General features: G+C 32.9%; 2 protein-coding genes across 2 annotated transcripts in view; both read left to right on the plus strand.

Annotated features, from left to right (window-relative positions):
* Positions 1–3,280, plus strand: part of LOC141517137 (ADP-ribosylation factor-like protein 8B) — a 168,056-nt gene extending 164,776 nt beyond the window's left edge. Inside the window, 2 exon segments of the mRNA XM_074228028.1 lie at positions 2,580–3,061; positions 3,063–3,280. Coding sequence (XP_074084129.1) covers positions 2,580–3,061; positions 3,063–3,188 — 608 coding nt within the window. The 3' untranslated portion in view covers positions 3,189–3,280.
* Positions 1–22,024, plus strand: part of SPOCK3 (SPARC (osteonectin), cwcv and kazal like domains proteoglycan 3) — a 740,694-nt gene that overhangs the window by 166,180 nt on the left and 552,490 nt on the right. The window lies entirely within an intron of this gene.

Raw genomic sequence — 22,024 nt, forward strand, 5'->3', positions numbered from 1 at the left:
GTTGATTTTTCACTATTTGGTACTATATTTTCCAAAATTATTTAAATATTCAAAGACCTCCAGGTGAGTATTTATGTAAAAGAGAAACCAATAACCTCAATTTATAGATGATTTGCTAGCATGAATAATGAGTTGATTATTAATTGCACCAACCTCTATCTTTTGGACTTTTCATTCATCTCAATAAGCAGTACTGAGGTAGAGAAATTTGATAGAGCTTCACATATAAAAATGAATTTAATGAAACTATGGAGTGCTTGAAGAAGAGTAACAAGGTAGGCTGTGTCATGATGTGAATATCTTAGAGGAATTACTTATTAATTCTTGATATCATAGGGAGTTAGTTATTGGAAATGATGAGTAAAATCATCAGACTTATCCTTTAAGAAAATCACATTGTCAGCTCAGTGTAATATGAATTGCCGAGGGTAGAGATTGTTCTAAGAATTAAAAAGTTGAAATAAGTGAAGGAAAGGTGATGAGGTATTCAATTACCAAATCATTGAAATATGACAGAGTTTTAGGGATAATGTTCTCATCTTAAAATGGTTTTGCTTTGGGACATAATGAGGTAAGTGGCCATCCTTTTTATTTTTTTGAAGGAATTTTATTTATTTTAATTTTTATCCCAATTACATGTAAACAAAGTATCAACATTCATTTTCTATAAGATTTTGAGTTTCCTAGTTTTCTATCTTTCTATCTCCCTTTCTTCCTTCCTCTTTCCCTATGACAGAGAAAAATCTGATATATGTTACACATATACTATCATGTTGAACCTAAATCCATTTTAGTCATATTGTGAAAGAATCAGAAAAGGGGGGGGGCCATGAGAAAACAAGGAAAAAAATAATTTAAAATTTTTAAAAAGTATTTTAGAAAAGAAAAAAATGTTATGGTTTGATCTGCATTCAGACTCCATAGTTCTTTTTCTGAATGTGGATTGGATTTTCCATCACAAGTCCTAGAATTGCCTTTGATTATTGTACTGCTTAGTCATCCTTCTCTTAGGGAAAGAGGAGGGGAGAAATATGTGTCCAGGACTGATCATTTTCACCCTGTTAATTATTATGAAAATACAAATAGTCTGATAGTTGTTCAAGAAAAGAATATACCTTTATAAGACAAAGTATTAGGGGTGCAGAAAAAATAAAGAGAAAAAATTAGGTGGACCTTTTTCTTAAGTTATTTACAACTTAAAAAAGAAAGTAGTGACTAAATAAATTTTGCACTGCAAAAGATAAGTGATGTTGCTATTAAAAGGCTCCAGGATATGAGAACTTAGAGGTAAGTTATTTCACTTTAAAGATTCAGATGGTATACAAGTGGAGGTTCATGATGACAGGGGTTGTCTTATTTAGTCGACAACATTTCCATTTTCTAAACATAAGACTCTTCATTTATTAATTGGCCAATGAAAGATTGGCATCAATTCAAGTCTTCCAATGTTTTTCTCAATGTGTTTATTGAAAAGGTAAAAAAAAAAACCAAAATCCATTTATAAATAACTATAGTGGGGCAGGGAAGGGGAAAAATTGTTGTTTTGTGATTCAGTCATGTCTGACTCTTCTTTAACCCTAATTTGGGATTTTCATACAAAAGAAACTAGAGTGATTTGCCATTTTCTTTTCCCACTCATTTTATCAATAAGGATTTGAGACATACAGGGTTAAGTGACCTGCCCAGTATTATATTAATATTATTTCAGGTCAGATTTGAACTCAGAAAGAAGAGTCTTTCTGACTCCAGGCTTAGCATTTCTATCTATGTGACATTTAGCTGCTGCTTTGATGGGAGAAAAGAGAGAATTTGGAACTGAAAATAAGAATGTATTATGAAGAAAACTATGCCTATTTGCCTCCTGAAAATTGGTTTTGTGTTTTATAAGCCTTGGTTCCAGGTATATAGAATGGAAGAAACCCTGTAAATGAGGTCAAGGTAAAAAAATGAAAAGATACTAAATAATAAGGGGGCCACTTTTAAGGAAATATTTTATTGTACTAAGTTACATTGTGTGCTTAGCAGAAATTCTTACAACTGTGATTCAGAAAATCCAGTATAACAGTCAGACTCAAAAAGGATTCTTAGGAAGATTTTATATATTTCATCAGTTTTCATATTTGTGAAGGATAGTTTGTGACAGTGAAAAGAAAATTGGATTTGATAAATGTTATTTTCTTCAATGATGTCATAGAATTAGAAGACCACCATTAAGAATTGTGTTATTAGTGTATAACTGGCATAGATATGAAAAATGGTTAGTAAGTTTGATTCAATTCAATAGGAAGACAAGAATGACCTAAAACTTTAAAGAAATTCCCAATGTTACATTAATGACATTGAAACAATGGAATATATTTTAATAATAATATATTTCCTACTGGTGGTGTTCTAATTATGATTTCAGGACTCAAAGAAATTTGAAAATAGATACAAGAACAACCTGCAACACATACTAAATAGGGAAACATGAAGTTAAAAGAATGTAATAAGCAAGTGAAAGAATAAATTTTCCTTTGCTTGGGTCCATAATATGCTGAGAGCCCGACCCCGCTGGTGTCGCCGCCAGGGCCACTGAGCCTTTGTCGCGCGGGGGCCCCATCACTCGCTGGAAACCGCCCACCCTCGCCTGGTGCTCATCTCGCTGCTGCTGGACTGGTCCCGCTCCCTCTTCTGGAAGGAGGAGATGGAGCTGACGCTGGTGGGGCTGCAGTACTCGGGCAAAACCACCTTCATCAATGTCATCGCATCAGGGCAGTTCAGTGAAGATATGATCCCAACAGTGGACTTTAACATGAGGAAAGAAACTACAGGTAACGTCACAATAAAGATCTTGGACATAGGAGGGCAACCACGATTCCAAAGCATGTGGGAATGGTACTGCAGAGGAGTCAATGCAATTGTTTACATGGTGGATGCTGCAGATCGTGAAAAGATTGAAGCTTCTCGGAATGAGCTACATAATCTTGTGGACAAACCACAGTTACAAGGCATTCCAGTGCTAGTACTTGGAAACAAGCGAGACCTACCCAATGCCTTGTATGAGAAACAACTAATTGAAAAAAATGAATCTCTCTGCTATTCAGGACAGAGAAATTTGCTGTTATTCAATTTCTTGCAAAGAAAAGGATAATATAGACATCACTCTTCAGTGGCTTATTCATCATTCGAAATCTAGAAGAATCTGAGGTCTTCACCCTCTGGAACCCCACCCCCTACCCCACTGGCTGTGATCCCAGACTTGTCGTCTGTTCCTCTGATGTGCTACCCAGAATATGGTACTTCCCCCCATCCAAGAAATGGCCTTTTGTCTGAGTTAATTTCTCCCGTGCTGCTGGAGATGTGTATCCTTCACCTGTCACAAAGCATCACCTAGAGTTGTCATGATAAAGTCAGCACAAAAAAGCCTGCTCCCCAACAGCCCCCAAGAGCTGTGGAAGCTGTCTTGATCATCTGAAATCAAGAAAATTGCAGATTTCAATTTGGCTGATTCTGGCCAGATTTTTATATTGATTTTCAGCAAGTGTTCATGATATTTAATTAGATTTCAATAGCTTGATACTGAGACAGCATGAGGATTCTAGCTCCACCTACAGTATTTAGAAACCTTTTAAGCCTGATTCCTGTGGGATAGAAACCTAATATTGTTTCTATAAAACTTACATAGTTACTGAACTTTGTAAATAAGTGACTTTTTTATTTAGGTGTATGAATCTGTCTGTTTACTGCATTTCTCAGCTTAATTCAATAAACTTGCGTTTCAAGGGTTGTATTAGCAATTTTAACTTGCTGAATTCTTCAAAATGTGAATCATGATGGATGATGCTGACTTTATTGAAGAAAGGATGTAAAGACACGGTAAACACAAGGTTCAGAGATCCAGGGTTGGAAAGATTGTTAGCCCTCCAAGAAATTGGGTTGTAGGCCAATAAAAATGGAAATAAACCTTTTAAGATATATAATATGGTGAGAAAAAAATAAGCAAATCTTTGTAGCCAGTGACCATAGTTATAGGGGGGCATGAATGAACAACAGGGAAGATGTTACCATATATGTCTTTGGAGGGAAAATTCACAGAGATAATATCATAGTTCAATTAAGTATTTGAACCAGTGTTAATAATTGTTTGCATAAAAAAAGCACTTTCACTTCTGGCCAAGATAGAGGAGACAAGCTAGGTCTTATGCTAAGGCCTTCTTCTCTTCCCTCATAAACTATATGAAAGGAACTTCTTAATGGAAGTCCTATTGACAAAACCCAGAATGAGAAGGTAGAAAACCAACATTAACCTCAAGATCTGTCTTCAGGGATTAGGGGTGTGGTGAGTGCAGAGTGCCTGCCTTCAGTGGGGGAGAGACAAGAGTCTGACCAAACTACGATCTTCCCCAGGGGCTTTCACTGTGGGAACCACTTCACTCTGAGAAACAATCAGAGAGTGGTGATGTGGCCACACAAAGTCCTGGAGGGTAGGTTGCAGCCTCTATTATGCCTTACTGGCCTGGAGGAGAGATTACATTCAGTAATCCCCTAGTACATTGAACACCCCCTACTAGCCACTTAGTGAACAAAGGCTTCAGCATTTCCTACTGTCCAGGTGGAGATACCACACTTAGTGAGTAAAGCCTCTAGGGATCTCAATACCAAATGTCTGTGAACCAGCCCCTCCACTAACACAAGATCTTAGGAAAATGAAGAAAGGTCAGCAGAACAGGGGGACCACAGAGAAATTTCTAGAAGGAAAAGATCCTAATTCAGAGAGACATAGAACCCCTGAGGAGAATATGATTTTGTCTTCATCACAGAAAGAATTCCATGAAGAAATCAGGAAAGAGTTTAAAAATCAATTGGAAAATTTGGGAAAAGAAATCCAAGAGAAAATTAACACCTTTCAATAATAAAACAAATCCTTGGAAAACTACAATTGGACAAATGCAAAAAGAAAATAATTCACTCAAAACCTCAAATGATCAAAGGGAAAACTCTTACAAAAATAGACTTGACCAATTGGAAAAGGAGTTTTCATGAGACAACAAGAATGTGTTAAACAAAACTGAAAAACTGAAAAAAAAACAGAAGAAAGTTTTAAATACCTCATCAGCAAAACCATTGCCCTTGAGAATAGATTGAGAAAAGATAACCTAAAAAATTGGTCTTCCTTATAACATTGAAGAAAAAAAAAAGCCTGGACTCAATATTACAGGTTTTAGTGATACAAAACTGGCCTGATATCATGGAACCAGAAGAGAAAAATAGTTATTGAAAAAAATACATAGATCCCTTTTGGAAAGGGATCTGAAAATGAAACAAAAAACAAGGAATATTGTAGCCAAACTCCAGAACTATCAGATAAAAGAGAAAATCCTGCAAGCAGCCGGAAAGAAAAAATCTAAATACCAAGAAGCCGAAATAAGGATTACACAGCTGGCAGAATCAACATTAAGGGATCAAAGGGCCTGAAATGCAATATTCTGAAAAGTAAGGGGAGCTTGGAATGCAGGCAAGAATCCATTATCCAGTAAAGCTGAGCCTTCTCTTCCGGGGCAAAAGATGAGCATTTCATGAAATCAGAGACTTCCAACCCTTCCTGATCAAAAGATCAGAGCTTAATAGAAAATTTGGACTTGAAACATGAGACTCAAGAGACCCATGATAAGGTAAAATTTTAAAGAAAGGATAGGGGGGAGGGAAAAATGTTCTCAAATAATATAAAACTGGCAATATCCTTACCTGGAATAAAGGCTTTAACCACTCTTAGGAACTGTAACTCTATTGGAGAGAATTTAATTAGCCAGAAGAGATACTTACACATGACTTATTTGGGAAATTGTTATCCAATAAGATTAAACTGGATATATGCTTACCTGGGAGAAAGACTCTAATAATTCTCAATAATTGTAATTCTAGTAGAGAGAACAGCCAGATGTGATGCACACACACTCAAGACCTTTCTGTGACTCAGATAGAATGATTTATTTTTTTAAATTTTCTCTTTGAAATATTTTATTTACTTTGGGTTTTACAATTTTCCCCATAATCTTGCTTCCCTCCCTCCACCACCCACAGAAGGCAATCTGTCAGTCTTTACATTGTTTCCATGGTATACATTGATATAAATTGAATGTGATGAGAGAAAAATCATATGCTTAAGTAAGAAAAATAAATTACAAGCAATATCAGGATTACATAATAAGATATCAGTTTGTTTTTATTCAAAATCCACAATTCATTGTCTGGATACAGACAGTATTCTGCATTACAGATAGTCCTAAATTGTCCCTGATTTCAGCACTGATGGAAAGAAAAAGTCCATCAAGGTTGATCGTCACTCCCATGTTACTGTTAGGGTATGCAATGTTTTTCTGGTTCTGCTCATCTCATTCAGCATCAGTTCATGTAAATCCCTCCTAGCTTCCCTGATTTCCCATCCCTCCTCATTTCTAATAGAACATTAAGTGTTCCAAAACCACAGTTTGTTAAACCATTCCCAATTGAAGGACATTTACTTGATTTCCAATTCTTTCCCACCACAAACAGCTGCTATGAATATTTTTGAACAAAAGATGTTTTTACCCTTTTTCATTAATTCTTCATGATATAGATTCAATAGTGGCATTGCTGGATCAATGAGCATGCAAATTTTTGTCGCCCTTTTGGCATAATTCCAAATTGCTCTCCAGAAAGTTTGGATGAGTTCACTAACAATGAATACATGACCCAGATTTCCCACATCTCTTCAAACATTGATCATTGTCCTTTCTGGTCATATTGACCAGTCTGAGAAGTGTGAGGTGGTGGCTAAGAGATGCTTTAATTTGGATTTCTCTAATAAGAAGGATTTAGAACAATTTTTCATGACTATGGATCACTTTGTTTCCATCATCTGTAAATTGAGTTTGTATATCCTTTGACCAGTTCTCAATTGGAAAATGGCTTGTTTTTTTTTTTTTAAATTTGACTCAGTTCTCTGTATATTTTAGAAATTAATCATTAGTCAGAAATACTAGTTGTAAAGATTGTTTATCAATATAATACATTTCTTTTGATCTTTGTTACAGTGGTTTTGTCTGGAGGAAAAGCTTGTTAATTAATCAAAGTCATCTAGTTTGTTTTTAGTGATGTTCTCCATTTCTTCTTGGTCTTAAATTGCTTCCCTTTCCATATATGTTCTAGTTTGCTTATAATATTGTGTTCTTGTATCCATTTTGATCTTATCTTGGTATAGGGTACAAAGTGTTGGTCTAATCTAAGTTTCTTCTATACTAACTTACAAATTTCTCATCAGCTTTTATCGAAGAGAGAGGGGTTTTTTTTTTGCCCAATAGCTGGATTTTTTGGGTTTATCCAACAGCAGATTACTTTAATCATTTCCTGCTATTTCACCTAGTCTATTCCACTTATCTACCACTCTATTTCTTAATCAATACCAGACAGTTTTGATGACTGATGCTTCATAATATAATTTTAGACCTGGTATGGTTAAGCCACCTGATTTTGCACTTTTTTTGTTTGAATACCTGGAAATTTCTTGACTTTTTATTTCTCCATATGAATTTTCTTATAACTTTGTGTAATTTTTTTTTCTAATTTTAGATGGAATGATTTTAAAACAATACCTACTTTAAAAAGGGTAACAGCAAAGGAGGATGGAGGAGACTAAAATGGGCTAAATATTATTACATTAAGAGGTACAAAGAACTTATTGCAATACAGGGAAAGAAGGGAGGAGATGAGAACTACCTGAATCTTACTCTCATCAAATTGGTTTTAAGTTAACAAATGCACACTCAGTTAAGTTAAGAAATTTATCTAACCCTTAAAGTGTGAAAAGGGGAAAAGAGGAGAGGGAGGAAAGGGGGGATTAATAGAAGGAAGGGAAAGAAGAAGGGGAAAAGGGAAAGGGGGTAAAAGGGGAAGGGGGCTGGATATAGGAGGGCATACACACTGAAGTTGGTGCTATTCAGAAACAATACAGTGGGGAATGTGGATAAAAGGAAAAAAGGGGGGAAATACAAACAGAGGAAGATAAGATAGAAGGCAATAAAGAGGTAGTAATTGTAACTTTGAATATGAATGGGATGAACTCCCCCTTAAAACATAAGGGAATAGGCACAGCTCGGTGGCACAGTGGATAGAGCACTGGCCCTGTAGTCAAGAGTACCTGAGTTCAAGTCTGGCCTCAGACACTTAATAATTGCCTAGCCATGTGGCCTTGGGCAAGCCACTTAACCTCATTGCCTTGTAAAAAAATAATGGAATAGCAGAGTGGATTTAAAAACCAGAATCCTATAATATGCTGCTTACAAGAAATTCATTTGAAGCAGAGAGATGCCTATAGAGTAAAGGTAAAAGTTTGGAGCAAAATATATTTTGCTTCAGCTGAAGTGAAAAAAAGCAGGGGTAGCAATCATTATCTCAGACAAAGCAGCTGAAAAAAAATAAAAGCAATAAAAGAAATAAGGAACGAATCTATATCCTCCTAAAAGGTACTATAGACAATAAAGTAATTTCAATACAGAATATGTATGGAACCAATGGTATTGCATCCAAATTCTTAGAGGAGAATTTGAAGTAGTTACAGGAAGATATTGACAGCAAAAGTCTACTAGTGGGAGACCTCAACCTCCCACTCTCAGATTTATATAAATCTAAATATAAAATAGGCAAGAAAGAAGTTAAGGAGGTAAATTGATTATTAGAAAACTTAGATATTATAGACTTATGGAGGCAATTGAGTGGGGATAGTAAGGAATATACTTTCTTTTCTGCAATACATGGCACTTACACAAAAACTGACCATGTACAAGGGCACAAAAACCTAAGGATCAATTGCAGAAAGGCAGAAATAGTGAATATATCTTTCTCAGATCATAATTCAATAAAACTCACATGGAATATTGGGCCAGGGAGATATAGATCCAAAACTAATTGTAAGTTAAATAACTTCATTTTAAAGAATGAATGGATCAAAGAACAAATTTTAGGAAAGAATTAATTATTTTAACCTAGATAATGACAATAATGAAACAACATACTAAAACCTATGGGATACACTCAAGGTGGCTGTCAGAGTATATATTATATCTTTAAATGCTTATATGAATAAATTAGGGAAAGAGGAAACCAATGAATTAAATATGCAATTAAAACAATTAGAGAAAGAACAAATTAAAAAACCATAGTTAAATACCAAATTAGAAATACTATAAATTAAAGGAGAAATTAATAAAATTGAAAGCGAAAAAAACTATTGTACTAAGAAATAAAACCAAGAGCAGGTTTAATGAAAAAAGTAATAAAATTGGTAATCCTCTGGTCAGTTTGGATATAAAAAAGAAAGAAGAAAACCAAATTGCTAGTATAATAAATGAAAAAGGTAAACTCACTACCAATAAGGTGGAAAATTAAATGAATATATCAGAATTATTTTGCCCAATTCTGTGCCAATAAACTTGATAATCTAAATGAAATTGAGGAATATTTACAAAAACATACGTTACCTGGGTTAAATAAAGAGGAAATGAAATACCTAAATAACACTATCTCAGAAAAAAGAAATTTAGCAATTCATTATTGAACTCCTTAGGGAAAAAATCTCCAGGGCCAGATGGATTTACAGGTGAATTCTATCAAACATTTAAGCAACAACTAACTGGTTCCAGTTCTATATAAACTATTTGTAAAAGAAGGTGAAGATGCAACTCTGCTAACTCTTTCTATGACACCAATATGGTACTGATACCTAAACCAGTAAGAGTTGAAACAGAGAAAGAAAATTATAGAACTATCTCTTCGATTAATATAGATGGAAAAATCTTAAACAAAATCTTAGCAAAATGATTACAACAAGTTATCACTAGGATAATACATTATAACTCATTAGGATTTCTCCCAGGAATGCAGGATTGTTTCAATATTATAAAAACTGTAAGTATAATTCATTATATCAATAACAAATCTATTAAAAGTCATATTGATTATATCAATAGATGCTGAAAATGCTTTTGACAAAATACAGCACCCATTCCTACTAAAAGCACTAGAGAGTGTAGGAATAAATAGACTCTATAATAATAAACACTATCTATCTGAAACCATCAACAAGCATTATATGCAATGAGGTTAGGCTCAAGTCATTCCCAGTGAGATCAGAGGTGAAACAAGGATGCCCACTATCACCACTACTGTTCAATATTGTATTAGAAATGTTAACTTCAGCAATAAGAGAAGAAAAAGAAATTGAATTATTTAGAATAGGGAAGGAAGAGACAAAACTCTCACTCTTTGCAGATGACATGATAGTATACCTAGAGAATCCCAAAAAATCATCTAAAAAACTACTAGAAATAATTAGCAACTTTAGCAAAGTCTCAGGATATAAAAATAAACTCTCATAAATCCTCCAAATTTCTATATATAACTAGCAAGATGCAGCAAAAAGAGCTAGAAAGAGAAATCCTATTCAAAGTAAACTCATTCAATATAACATACCTGGGAGTCTACCTGTCAAGGCAGACTCAGAAATTTTTGAAAACAATTACAAAACATTTCTCACACAAATATAATCAGACTTAAATAATTGGGTATATATGCAACTACTCATGAATAGGATGAGCTAATATAATAAAAATGACAATTCTACCAAAACTAAACTACTTGTTTGGTGCCCTACCAATAAAAATTCCAAAAAAAATTACTAAATGAGTTAGAAAAAATTGTAAGTAAAGAAATAATGGTCGAAAATCTTCACGGGTTTAATGAAAAAAGTGCAAAAGAAGGTGGCTTAGCCCCATCAAATCTAAAATTATATTATAAAGCATCAGTCATTAAAACTGACTGGTATTTGGTAAAAAAAATAGAGTAGTACATCAGTGGAATAGCCTAGATGCAGTATCAGGAAAATATTACAATAATCTACCATTTGTAGAGTCCAGCTATTGGGATAAAAAACTGTCTCTTCAATAAAAACTGCTTGGAAAGTTGGAAGTTAGAATGAAAGAATTTTGGATTAGACCAACACCTCATACTCTATATCAAGAAAAGATCAAAATGGATACAGGATTTAGACATTAAAAACAATATTATAAACAATCTAGAAGATAAGGGTGTAGTTTACCTGTCAGATCTATGGAATGGAAAGAAGTTTGTGACCTAGAAAGAGAACGTCATTAAAAACAAACTAGATGATTTCGATTACATTAAGTTAAAAAGCTTTTCCACAGACAAAACCACTGTAACCAAGATCAGAAGAAATGTAGTAAATTGGGAAACAATTTTTATAACTAGTGTTTCTGACAAAAGACTCATCTCTAAAATATACAGAGAACTGAGTCGATTAAAAAAAAAGACAAGCCATTCCCCCAATTGAAAAATGGTCAAATGATATGCAAAGGCACTTTACAGATCAGGAAATCAAAGCAATCCCTAATCATATGAAAAATTGCTCCTAAATCACTAATTATTAGAGAAATACAAATTAAAAAAATCTCTGAGGTATCATCTCATACCTCTCAGACTGGCCAATATGACCAGAAAGGACAATGATCAATGTTGGAAAGGATGTGGGAAATATGTGAATTCATCCATCCTTTCTGGAGAGCAATTTGGAAATACTCCAAAAGGGCAACAAAAATGTGCGTACCCTTTGATCCAGCAATGCCACTACTGGATCAATACCCTGAAGAGATTATGAAAAAATGTATAAACATCACTTGTTCAGAAATCTTCATTACAGCTTTCTTTTTGGTGACAAAGAAATGAAACTGAGGAAATGTTCATCATATATTGGCAATGGCTTAACAAATGGTGGTATATGGATGTGATGGAACATTATTTTCCTATTAGAAACCAGGAGGGATGAGTCATTCAGGGAAGTCTGGAAATGATTTGCATGAACTGATGCTCAGCGAGATGAACAGAACCAGAAGATCATTGTACTCCTTAACAGCAACATGGGAGTGATGAGCAATTCTGATGGACTTGCTCACACCAATAGGGCAACAGTTAGACACAATTTTGGGTTGTCTATGTTCCAGAACGCCATCTGTATCCTGAGAAAGAATTTTGAAGTTTAAACAAACACCAAGGACTATTACATTTAATTTAAAAAAATATATTGTCTTATTATATAATTCTGCTATATCTCATACTTTATGTTTCTTCTGTAAGGATATGATTTCTCTCTCATCACATTCCATTTAGGTCAATCCATACTATGTGAATGATGAAAGGACTAGCAAACTGCCTTCTCTGGGGAGTGGGAGGAGCGAATGAAAATTGGGGGAAAAAATTGTAAAACTCAAAATAAATAAAACCTTTCACAAAATTTTAAAAACAAAGCACTTTAACTTTTGTAAAATGCTTGGAATTAACTACCTACTTTGATGCTCTAAGAAATCAATGCATGTTCAGGGAAAAAACAAAATATTAATATAGTTTCATTTTACACTTTGATTTAGGTTCAGGCTTGCCAGAAATATTATTTAATATAACATTTATATCTACACAAACCAATTTAGCTTGTAGTATTGTCCAGAATTCTTCAGTCTCCAAGGTTCTGACAATCTATGACTGAAAAAGTTTTCAAATTAAATCATAGAAATATTGAACTAGGAAATGATATCATAAAATACAATCTACTTTAAAATCCCTAAATGGAGAAACCAAGTCAGTATCCCATTACAGGAGAAAATTCTTTTCTTTTATTGATATCATAATCCTTTCTATTTATGAATACTAGCTTACCAATTATTTCCAGTAGAATCAGTACTGAAGAAATTTCCCTTAAAAGGTCATTAAGCAAATCACTTCATGATGGGGAGTTTTTTATATTTTTAAAAATTCAAGACCTATTTTTTCATAATCCTTTTTCTCAATAAAAACTTTTTTTAAAGGACTTTCCCAAGGATTTTGGAAAGAACTTTAGAGGACATCTTTAATCTTAATATTTTCAGTTTTTCTATAAAGAAATTTTAATATGCTTTTCTCAACTTCAGTTTCACATGAGGAAACTGAGGCTTAGGGTAATGAAGTGATAAAACCAAAAATCATGAAGTTTCTGAGGTAAGATTTGAATGCAGATTTTTAAAATGAGAAGTTTATTATTCCACTACACCATGCTAGTGCTTTTTATAAGCAGAAATACCCTCATTGCTCTATCACTCTTATAATGGAATTCAGGATACCAGGGTGCAGAATAAGTTTTCCTTTTGACAACACAGCAAAAAAGTTGTCTTAGTGGAATTTAATAACATATAGTTATGAAAGAGAGGTGAGAATCTTTTCCTTGAGAACTGGAATACCAAACAACCTCTTTCAATGCAAAGAAAAAAATGTGCACTAGTTGTAAAACAGGAAGTAATGCCACTTTGATGAAGCTTCAAGAATAACTGGTACATGAAATATGAGCAATTTGTCTATTTAAGATTTAACTAGGATGACAGCTGGTGCTCTGAACGATTCATTGACATGCATTTTAAAGCTGAAAATGCTACGTAAGCAATCATAAAATAGAAAAATCACAAAAAGGGAGACTATTAAGACAAACTGTGGTTACTATTTCATTTTATCATTAGCTGGTCTTTTTCAGAAGTGCAAATATTATCATTCTAAATATCTTTGGAATACATTTCTGTAATAACAAAGCAACATTAAAATGAACTTTCTTTTAAATAAAAAAGTATCATTAACTGCAAGGAAAACAAGGAAATGTTTATGCTGTGTTTATAAGAAACAACTTTTCTGGCTATATAATTTTCAAGTGAGATGTATGTCTCATTAAGACAGTCCCTTCTCTTTAGCTGGCCTGTTCAATTTTAAATATAACCATGTTATATAGGCTAGGAAATGATTTTGAACAATACAATATAAGCATGTAAATTCAAGAGACTAATTTAAGAAACTAATCTAGAATAATTAACTGTTTGATAAAAGAGAGACAGGATGGCATACTGGAGAGTATGTTGGTCCTTTCAGTTAGGACAAACTAAATGAAACTTCTTCTAACACTTAAGCTAAGTGTCGAAAGTCATATCCTCAATTTCTTCCTTAAAATGGAGATTAAAAACTTATCTAGTATCTGTTCCATTCGACTGTCTTAAAACTTAATAGAGATAATGTACACAAAGGACTCTGAAAACATAAAATGTCACAGAAATATAAGTTATTCAGTCATAGTATTAGACCATATTGTTTTAGATTAAATTATTAAATACTTACAACTTTATAAAATTGTTACAGAAATTTTTCTTCCAGGTATCTCAGATTAATTACTATTTTTTTTTTTTAAATTTGAAACTCAAGGGGAGGAAAAAAAGCCATGTCTAGATTTTGCTTGCTAATTAATGTTTAAGTTGGAAGACAGGATGAATGCTTTTATCATTTTTTAATGGTTGGAAGTCATCCCAGGAGGATACATTCTCTCTCTTCACTGATTCCTTCAGACTAGAGGAAGGTGTGGGGCCTAGCATGATCAGATCTAGTGATGGGTTTTAGGAAGAGATAAGGATGAGATAATTTTTCCATCATTTTCATTCTTGTTCTTTTTTAAAGATACAATCTTCTAATGCAAAAGACTTAGAAGGAAAGATCTCAGGAGTCTAAAGGAATTTTCTGAAAAGTTGTTGAAAAGGAATATAAAAGGTCATCAAAAGTCCAATTACAAATGAAAGGTAGTTAAGAAAGAGCTTAAGTGACAGGTCACTATAGAGGCACAAGAGGAGAAAGAGAGTGTAAATGCTGGAGAAAGAAATCCAGGAATTCTACAAGATTTACTTTCTTATCTGTCATTGGCCTGAAGAATTTTCTGTTAGAAGAACAATTGAGTTAAAATTTTCAGCTTTTCTTTCGACATGTTGACCTTTTCACATGGATTCTTTCTAACTGCTGCTAAGATACAAGATCAATTAAATCAAACCGGCAAATCACTTGATACTGAAAAAGAGAACCAATGGAGGAGAAAATCTAGCTATTCCTTGTGTTTGATTTGATTTAAAATTGTCATTTTATAGACTCATCTATATATTACAAGTGTCTATTTTCTAATTTGTCATTGTCTTCTAACTTCTTGATTTTCACTTAGATTTATTATTATTATTTGTTATTTTTCTCTCTTTTTTTCTTTGACCGAATATAAATTAAATGTGGAATAATGGAAAGAAAGCTGAATTTGGAGTTAATAGGTTAGTATTTTATTGTTCCCTTTATTTCTACTTGTGTAAATTTGGGCAAGTCTTTAAACTCTTTGAGCCTCTATTTCTTCATCTGTAAAACAGGATTAGGATTGGACTTGATTTCTAAGGTTACTAACATGTGTAGCTATACAAAAAACGACTTTATTCAGCAAGTGAAAAAGAAAGAAAAAGAGGTGCTATACATACAAATAATCTTAAAGTGTGCAAAACACTTACATATATATTACTTTAGTTGATTCTCACACAACCACAATGCTTTGGATATAGGTGCTTTTCTTCTCCCTGCTGTATAAATAGACAACTGAGGCTCAGAGTGGTTAAATGACTTCCCCAGACTCATCTAGCTAATAAGATGAATGAGGAAGAATTTGAAGCTATATCTTCCCTATATCCAATCTCATACTCTTATCTACTGAGCCACCTAATTGTATTCAAGTGGTGATTCAATCTTTGTTGGAAGCCATCAAGGGAAACTGACTTTACTCTATCCGGAAACAATTCACATTGTGTTCAGATATTTTTCATTGAGCCTGCAGGCTGTCCCTCTTTAACTTTGCCTAATTCATTGTTCTGACCTATGGAGCTTGAAAACAGCCCTCTCCTTCATCAATCATTCAACTCGAATTTGATAGGTAATTCTTTTGGGCCAGACAGTGTTATAGATAGTGATAATCCAAGGGCAAAGCTGAAATAGTGCTTACTTTATTTTGGGAGAGGCAACATGCACATATATGAGTATATACAGAATAAATAAATAAATTCAAGGGAGTTCAGCAAGTGCAAGAGCTAATAAATCCAAAATCAAGAAATAATTCATGGAGATTCTGGCACTTGAGGTGAATCTTGAAGAAAGTAAAGTCCCCTAGGAAGTAGAATTGAAGTGATAGTACTATTCTAGTCATGTGAGAAAAACAGTGCAGAGGTATGGAAATGAGAAATACCTGAATGAAGAACAGTAAGATGCCAAATTTGGCTGAACCATTGGATTCAGGAAATGGAGTAATGAAGGAAATTTAGTTTAAAAAAGGTATGTTTTTGGGTGAAGATTGTGAATACACTTTAACAGCCATATAAAGGAATTCCCTGAAATATACTCTTCTAGGCTTCCCATCATCATTCTGTTAATAGGTTACCACATGGAATGATAATACTACAACCCATCCTGCTCATTTTATTTACTTTTTTTAGTTAATGGTGTCTATTCCACAATAATTTCTCACTTTTGTCTCCTAAAAAACCACTGAATCCTCCCTTAAACATCAGAAAATAAAATCAGTTAAGTAATAGAAAACAATATAATTTGTCAATATGTGTAGCATTCTTCATCCATAGTCATCCAAGAGTATTATCATGCAGAAAGAAATACATTTCATTATTTGAAAGGTGAATTACTATTAATCAGATCTCTATTGCATCTCAAGATTATTTTTATTTGCATTATACACATTATTTTTTATTCTGTTGACTTAACTATATATCCATTCATTTGTCTTCCTATGCTTCTCTGCATTCCTTTTAGCAACTTCTAATTCCATAATATTTCATTTCATTAATAAACTGCAATTGGGCAATTCAATTCCCAATCATTGAGTACTTAGTTTCCTGTTTAAAAAAATTGCTAACAATAAAAGGACTTCTATAAATACTTTGGTTTGTATGGAACTTTTCTTTGTGTCTTTGTTTTCATTGGAGTTTTCTATCTAGTAGTGGAATCCCTGGATGAAAATGATTTGATGTGTATAATTACTTTTCCTAACAATTTACATTTATTTTCCAGAATGCTTGGATTAATTCATAGCTGTACCATACCCTTCTTCATACAGGCCTCCTATCTATGATTATTTCTGTCCTTTAACTTTTTTAAAAAAAAATTATTTATTGAAGGCAATGTGGTTGAGTGACTTGCCCAAAGTCACACAACTAGGCAATTATCAAGTGTCTGAAGTCAGATGGTAATACCAGATGATCTTATTTGTCTTCTAAAGAACCTAGACATTGACTAAAACAGCAATAAGAATTGAACATCAAACAATTGATTAGTTTAAGATTGGAAAAAGATTATGACAAGGTCATATATTGTTAACTTATTTATGAAGTGCCTCATGAAAAATGCTATTTTGTATCTATCAAAAAGTTGAAATTAAGGTTCCTGGGAGAAATATCAACAATCTCAAATGTGTAGACAATACCAATGTGAGGGTAGAGAGTGAAAAGAAATGAGGTATCTTGATGGGACTGAAAGAAGAAAACATAACTTTAAAAACCTACACAAAAACCCAAGATTTTGGCAATGTGTACTATGACTTTCAGGTCCTCCTGACTTCTGTGCTCTACCCACTGTGCCACCTAGCTGCCCCCCTTTGTCATCTTTGATGAGGCACCATTACCTTATAAATGGTCAAACTGAGTCCCAGAGAAATATCATATCTAAGATCCAAACTATATTTAGTTGGTGCGAAAACACAATTTTTCCATGTTTTTTAAGCTTCATGTTCAATGCAATTTTACTTTATCTTGTTTCCTTTCAATCTTCTCCTTTAGAGAGAAAATTTCCCAGGAGTTAGTATAGGTAATGATGATTTAGTAAAAGTTAAAGTTGACTATGCATTAGCCAATATTCAGACAAATATCCCATGTTAGCAGCATATTTAATTTTATTTTGTCTTTTCTGATTTGGGAAGAATACACATTGAATGCTAAAATTTTAAAATGAACTTTGAAGATTCTGATAAATATTATAAGTGGCATTAAAGTCCCTTAATTACTGAGTTTCTTTCTTAAACTGTAAGATGAAGATATGAATATATTCTCCATATTTCTCATAACTCTCTATAATACTATAATGTTACCCTTATGAATTATGATAGCTATATTTTATAATTTGTAATGTTAATGGAATTATAAAATCTAATATTGTTTCCATTTCTTCTACCTCTATTTGCCCTTACTAAGATCTTGGCAATGTATCCTATCACGTTCGGTCAAATAGAGGTAGAAGAAATGGAAACAATATTAGATATTATAATTCCATTAACATTACAAATTTTTTTTTTATTTTTATTTTTTTTAGATTTTTGTAAGGCAAATGGGGTTAAGTGGCTTGCCCAAGGCCACAAAGCTAATTATTAAATGTCTGAGGCTGGATTTGAGCTCAGGTACTCCTGACTCTAGGGCCAGTGCTTTATCCACTGCACAACCTAGCCGCCCCAAAAGTAAATTTTTTTTAAATGTTAAATCAAGTTATCTTTTCTTTTTTTAGTTCCATCAAGATAGCTCATTTCTTTTCACTTTCTAACCTCAGATTGGTATTGTCTGCACATTTGAGATTGTTGATATTCCTCCCAGGAACCTTAAATTCAACATTTGATAGATACAAAATAGCATTTTTCATGATGCACTTCATAAATAAGGTAACAATATATGGCCTTGTCATAATATTTTCCAATCTTAAACAAATCAGTTGTTCAGTGTTCAATTTTTATTCCTGCTTTCGGCCACATCTAGGTTCTTTAAAAGACAAATAAGATCATCTGGTTTTGCCATCAGTGAGGACTTGCCACATTTTGTCTTCATTCATAGTCACAGACTTTAGAATAATCAGTGAAATCAGATAAATAGAAGTAGATGTTTTTCTTCATCTTCTTTGCTTTCTCAATAATCCAGGAAATATTGGCAATTTGGTTTCTAGTTCCTCTGCCTCAGTTCATATATTGCTGATGCATAGATTGCATAATGTTAAACATAACCTGACCAACCTGTGAAATGAGTTCCAATACTTGGTAATTTGAACTTTTGTATTTTTGCATTGCTCTTCTTCAGTAATGGGTCATAAAATTATCTTTTCCAAATTTCCCTTTGGGGAAATTTGTTTCTCAAATTTGTTATCATACTGATTATAGCACTTTGGCAGTAGCATTTTTTAGGGTTTTAAATAGTTCAGAAGGAATTCATCTCCAACAGTCTAAAGCTCATGGCTTCATTCTTCTCTACCTCTTCAGCAATAAACATACCATCATGATTATTGGTGATGTTAATATTGTTCTTGTTTAGTTCTTCTGTGTATTCTTTCCAGTTTTTCTTTTTCTCTATCTCATTCTATAAAACATTATATCATAAACAATACTGTAGAAAAGAATTAATTACATCAAAATCAACACTGATTTTATCCACTGATGTCCCCCATTCAAGAGGTGATTCTCTTCCAAGCATAACTAGAAGGACCTTTAGATGAGCAGCATAGTCTATTGCTAGATCCATACATGGAAACCTTCTGACTTAGAGAAGCCTATCAATACTTGTGTTTTAGTGATATAAACAAAATTTTGAGGATCTAATGAAATAAAATGAAAATAAGTATGTTAAATCTATTATGTCAATTTAAAATAAAATAATAATGCTTAATAGCCCATAAGGATATTTTTATGCCATATTGAAGCATCAGAATAGTTCTTTCTTGGAATAAAAAAAACTAAATATAAGAGTAAAATTAAAGTAAAGGATAATGCGTAAAGTATTAGCATAGATCAGGGAAAGGTGAATTTTCAAAAGGCATAGATGCTTGGAGGGTATTTTAGTTGTAGGCAATAGTGTCAATGTAAACATATCTTGGATAGTGAAATTACTTTACTACTATATAATGCCCAGTTAATGAGTCAAGAAAAGGGTTATTGATGGTGGGTATAGAAACACTGGAGAATGGAAGGGTCACCAAAACCATGAAAAGATCTTCCTAGATCATGCATGTACCCTTATTTTAAACCGTTTTGAATCTCTCCTGTTTCTCTTAGATACTTATAATGTGCAAATCTAATAACCAAGGCCACTTGGTTAAACTAAATTTTATGAAAATGGACATATTTTCTTGCTAGTTTTTGTAGACTTTGTTTCTATCCTGCATAATCTTTCAAATATCCAATGAGTATTTCATTTGCAGTAACTTCAACTGAATAATTGTAAGGTAATGGTAAGAAACATATTCAGATCTGGATGCTAAAAAGTTATATACATTCTTTCATTTAGTAATTCAAATCATCTGCACATAACAGATCCTCAGACTAGTTTCCATAAAAACATATTGTGTGTTATGACCAAATTTAAATCGCCTAAATCTTCTAATGAAACTCATTGTATTATTGAATTTTTATTTGTTGAAGGTACATTCCAGAATATATACCTGCACACATATGTATGTCATATATACATGCATATATTTGCATCTAAATAAATTAGTATGGATATTGTATTTGTTACAACATTTTTCAAAAAATTATTTCATAAGCAGCTATGTTGCTTATGTACATAGTTCATAGTTATATAGGTGACAGGTTCTGAGCATGCAAAGATTTGTGAATGTCATATTACCTGCTGAGAAGGCAACTTGCATTCTGTGAGGTAGGGTAAACAATATATACCAAAATTATTATAATAAAAGTTATGGCATGAAAGGTACAAAAGGAGAGATTCAGAATATTCTGAAATTTAATGACATTTATAAGTAGGGAGATCATGGAAGAATTTATAGAAGAAGTGGCCCAAGCAGTGACCCTTGAAGTGTTATAAAGTGTCCTTTACAAAATAAGAAGAATTCTAATTATGTATTGAATAGATGATCAAATTCAGAAAATATTTTCTTATAAGTCAGAGCAAAGCCAAAAAAAAAAAGAAACAATATGTCCTTGAAAGCATATCTTCATATTTTACCATGGTTTTCTGGTTCTACAATATTAACTATTTTTTAACTAACAGAAATGTTTCTATGTTAAGTTGTTAGCTTGTATTTGGAAACTGATATATTGCTGTTAAAATAATGGAATGAAGAATAAAAATTAATACCTTATATAAAATAATTTTATAGTGATAACATTGACAGATTGTATGTTCTTTGTAGAAAAATCTACTTTATGTGTGTTTTATAGAAGATATCATAATATTTATGATTAGGTGGCTATACTTAGGAGAAAATACAATAAACCACAAACATTCTGTGGTCACTTTGATGAGTATCCATTTACCACCTTATTTGCTACATTTATTTATGCATTCAAGAAGCATTTATTGACTATCCTTGTAACAACGTAAGAATTCAATGAAAAGGTATTGATGATTAGAGAAATTCTAGTAACATTGAAATATACCAGGAAAAAAACGATCCCTAACTTAGAATAGCTTCTTCCTTGTTTACGTTCATCCCCAGATCATATTATAGGCATCCTCCTTCACTTACTAAAATGGGGCTGTTAGTTTGCCCAACAAATTGTACAACTCAGGTACAGCTAGGTGTCACAGTGGATAGAGCATTGGCCCTGGAGTCCCAAGGACCTGAATTCAAATTTAGCCTCAGTCACTTAAGGATTGCCTAGCTGAGTGACCTTGAATAAGTCACTTAACCCCCATTGTCTTGCTAAAAAAATCAGATAACTCTGACTTTGAGGCTAGAAAAACTGAATTCAACTTTTACCTTATGCTGTACCTATGTAAACCTGGGGCAATCCCTTAATATCTCTCAAACTCATTTGCCTCATTTATCAATGTGGAAAAGATCACACTTCCTAGAATTGCTTTAAACATCTAATGTGGTAACAAAAATTATATAGTAGTAGCTAATATTTTCATAAGTGTTTTAAGATTTGTAAATTTTTAGATATGTCATTCCAACTTCACAACCACCGTAAGAACAATATATGAATAATATATGAAAGGAGATATGTGAGGTAGGGTAAACAATATATACAAACATTATTATAATAAATATAAATATGATTTATTAAACTACTATTTGTTGTGAGGTGGAGTTTTGTGTCATGAATTTTTAGGGGTTCAGTGATTGTTGAATTCTC

The sequence above is a fragment of the Macrotis lagotis genome, chromosome 3 (assembly GCF_037893015.1).
Source record: "Macrotis lagotis isolate mMagLag1 chromosome 3, bilby.v1.9.chrom.fasta, whole genome shotgun sequence".
Classification (NCBI taxonomy): Eukaryota; Metazoa; Chordata; class Mammalia; order Peramelemorphia; family Peramelidae; genus Macrotis; species Macrotis lagotis.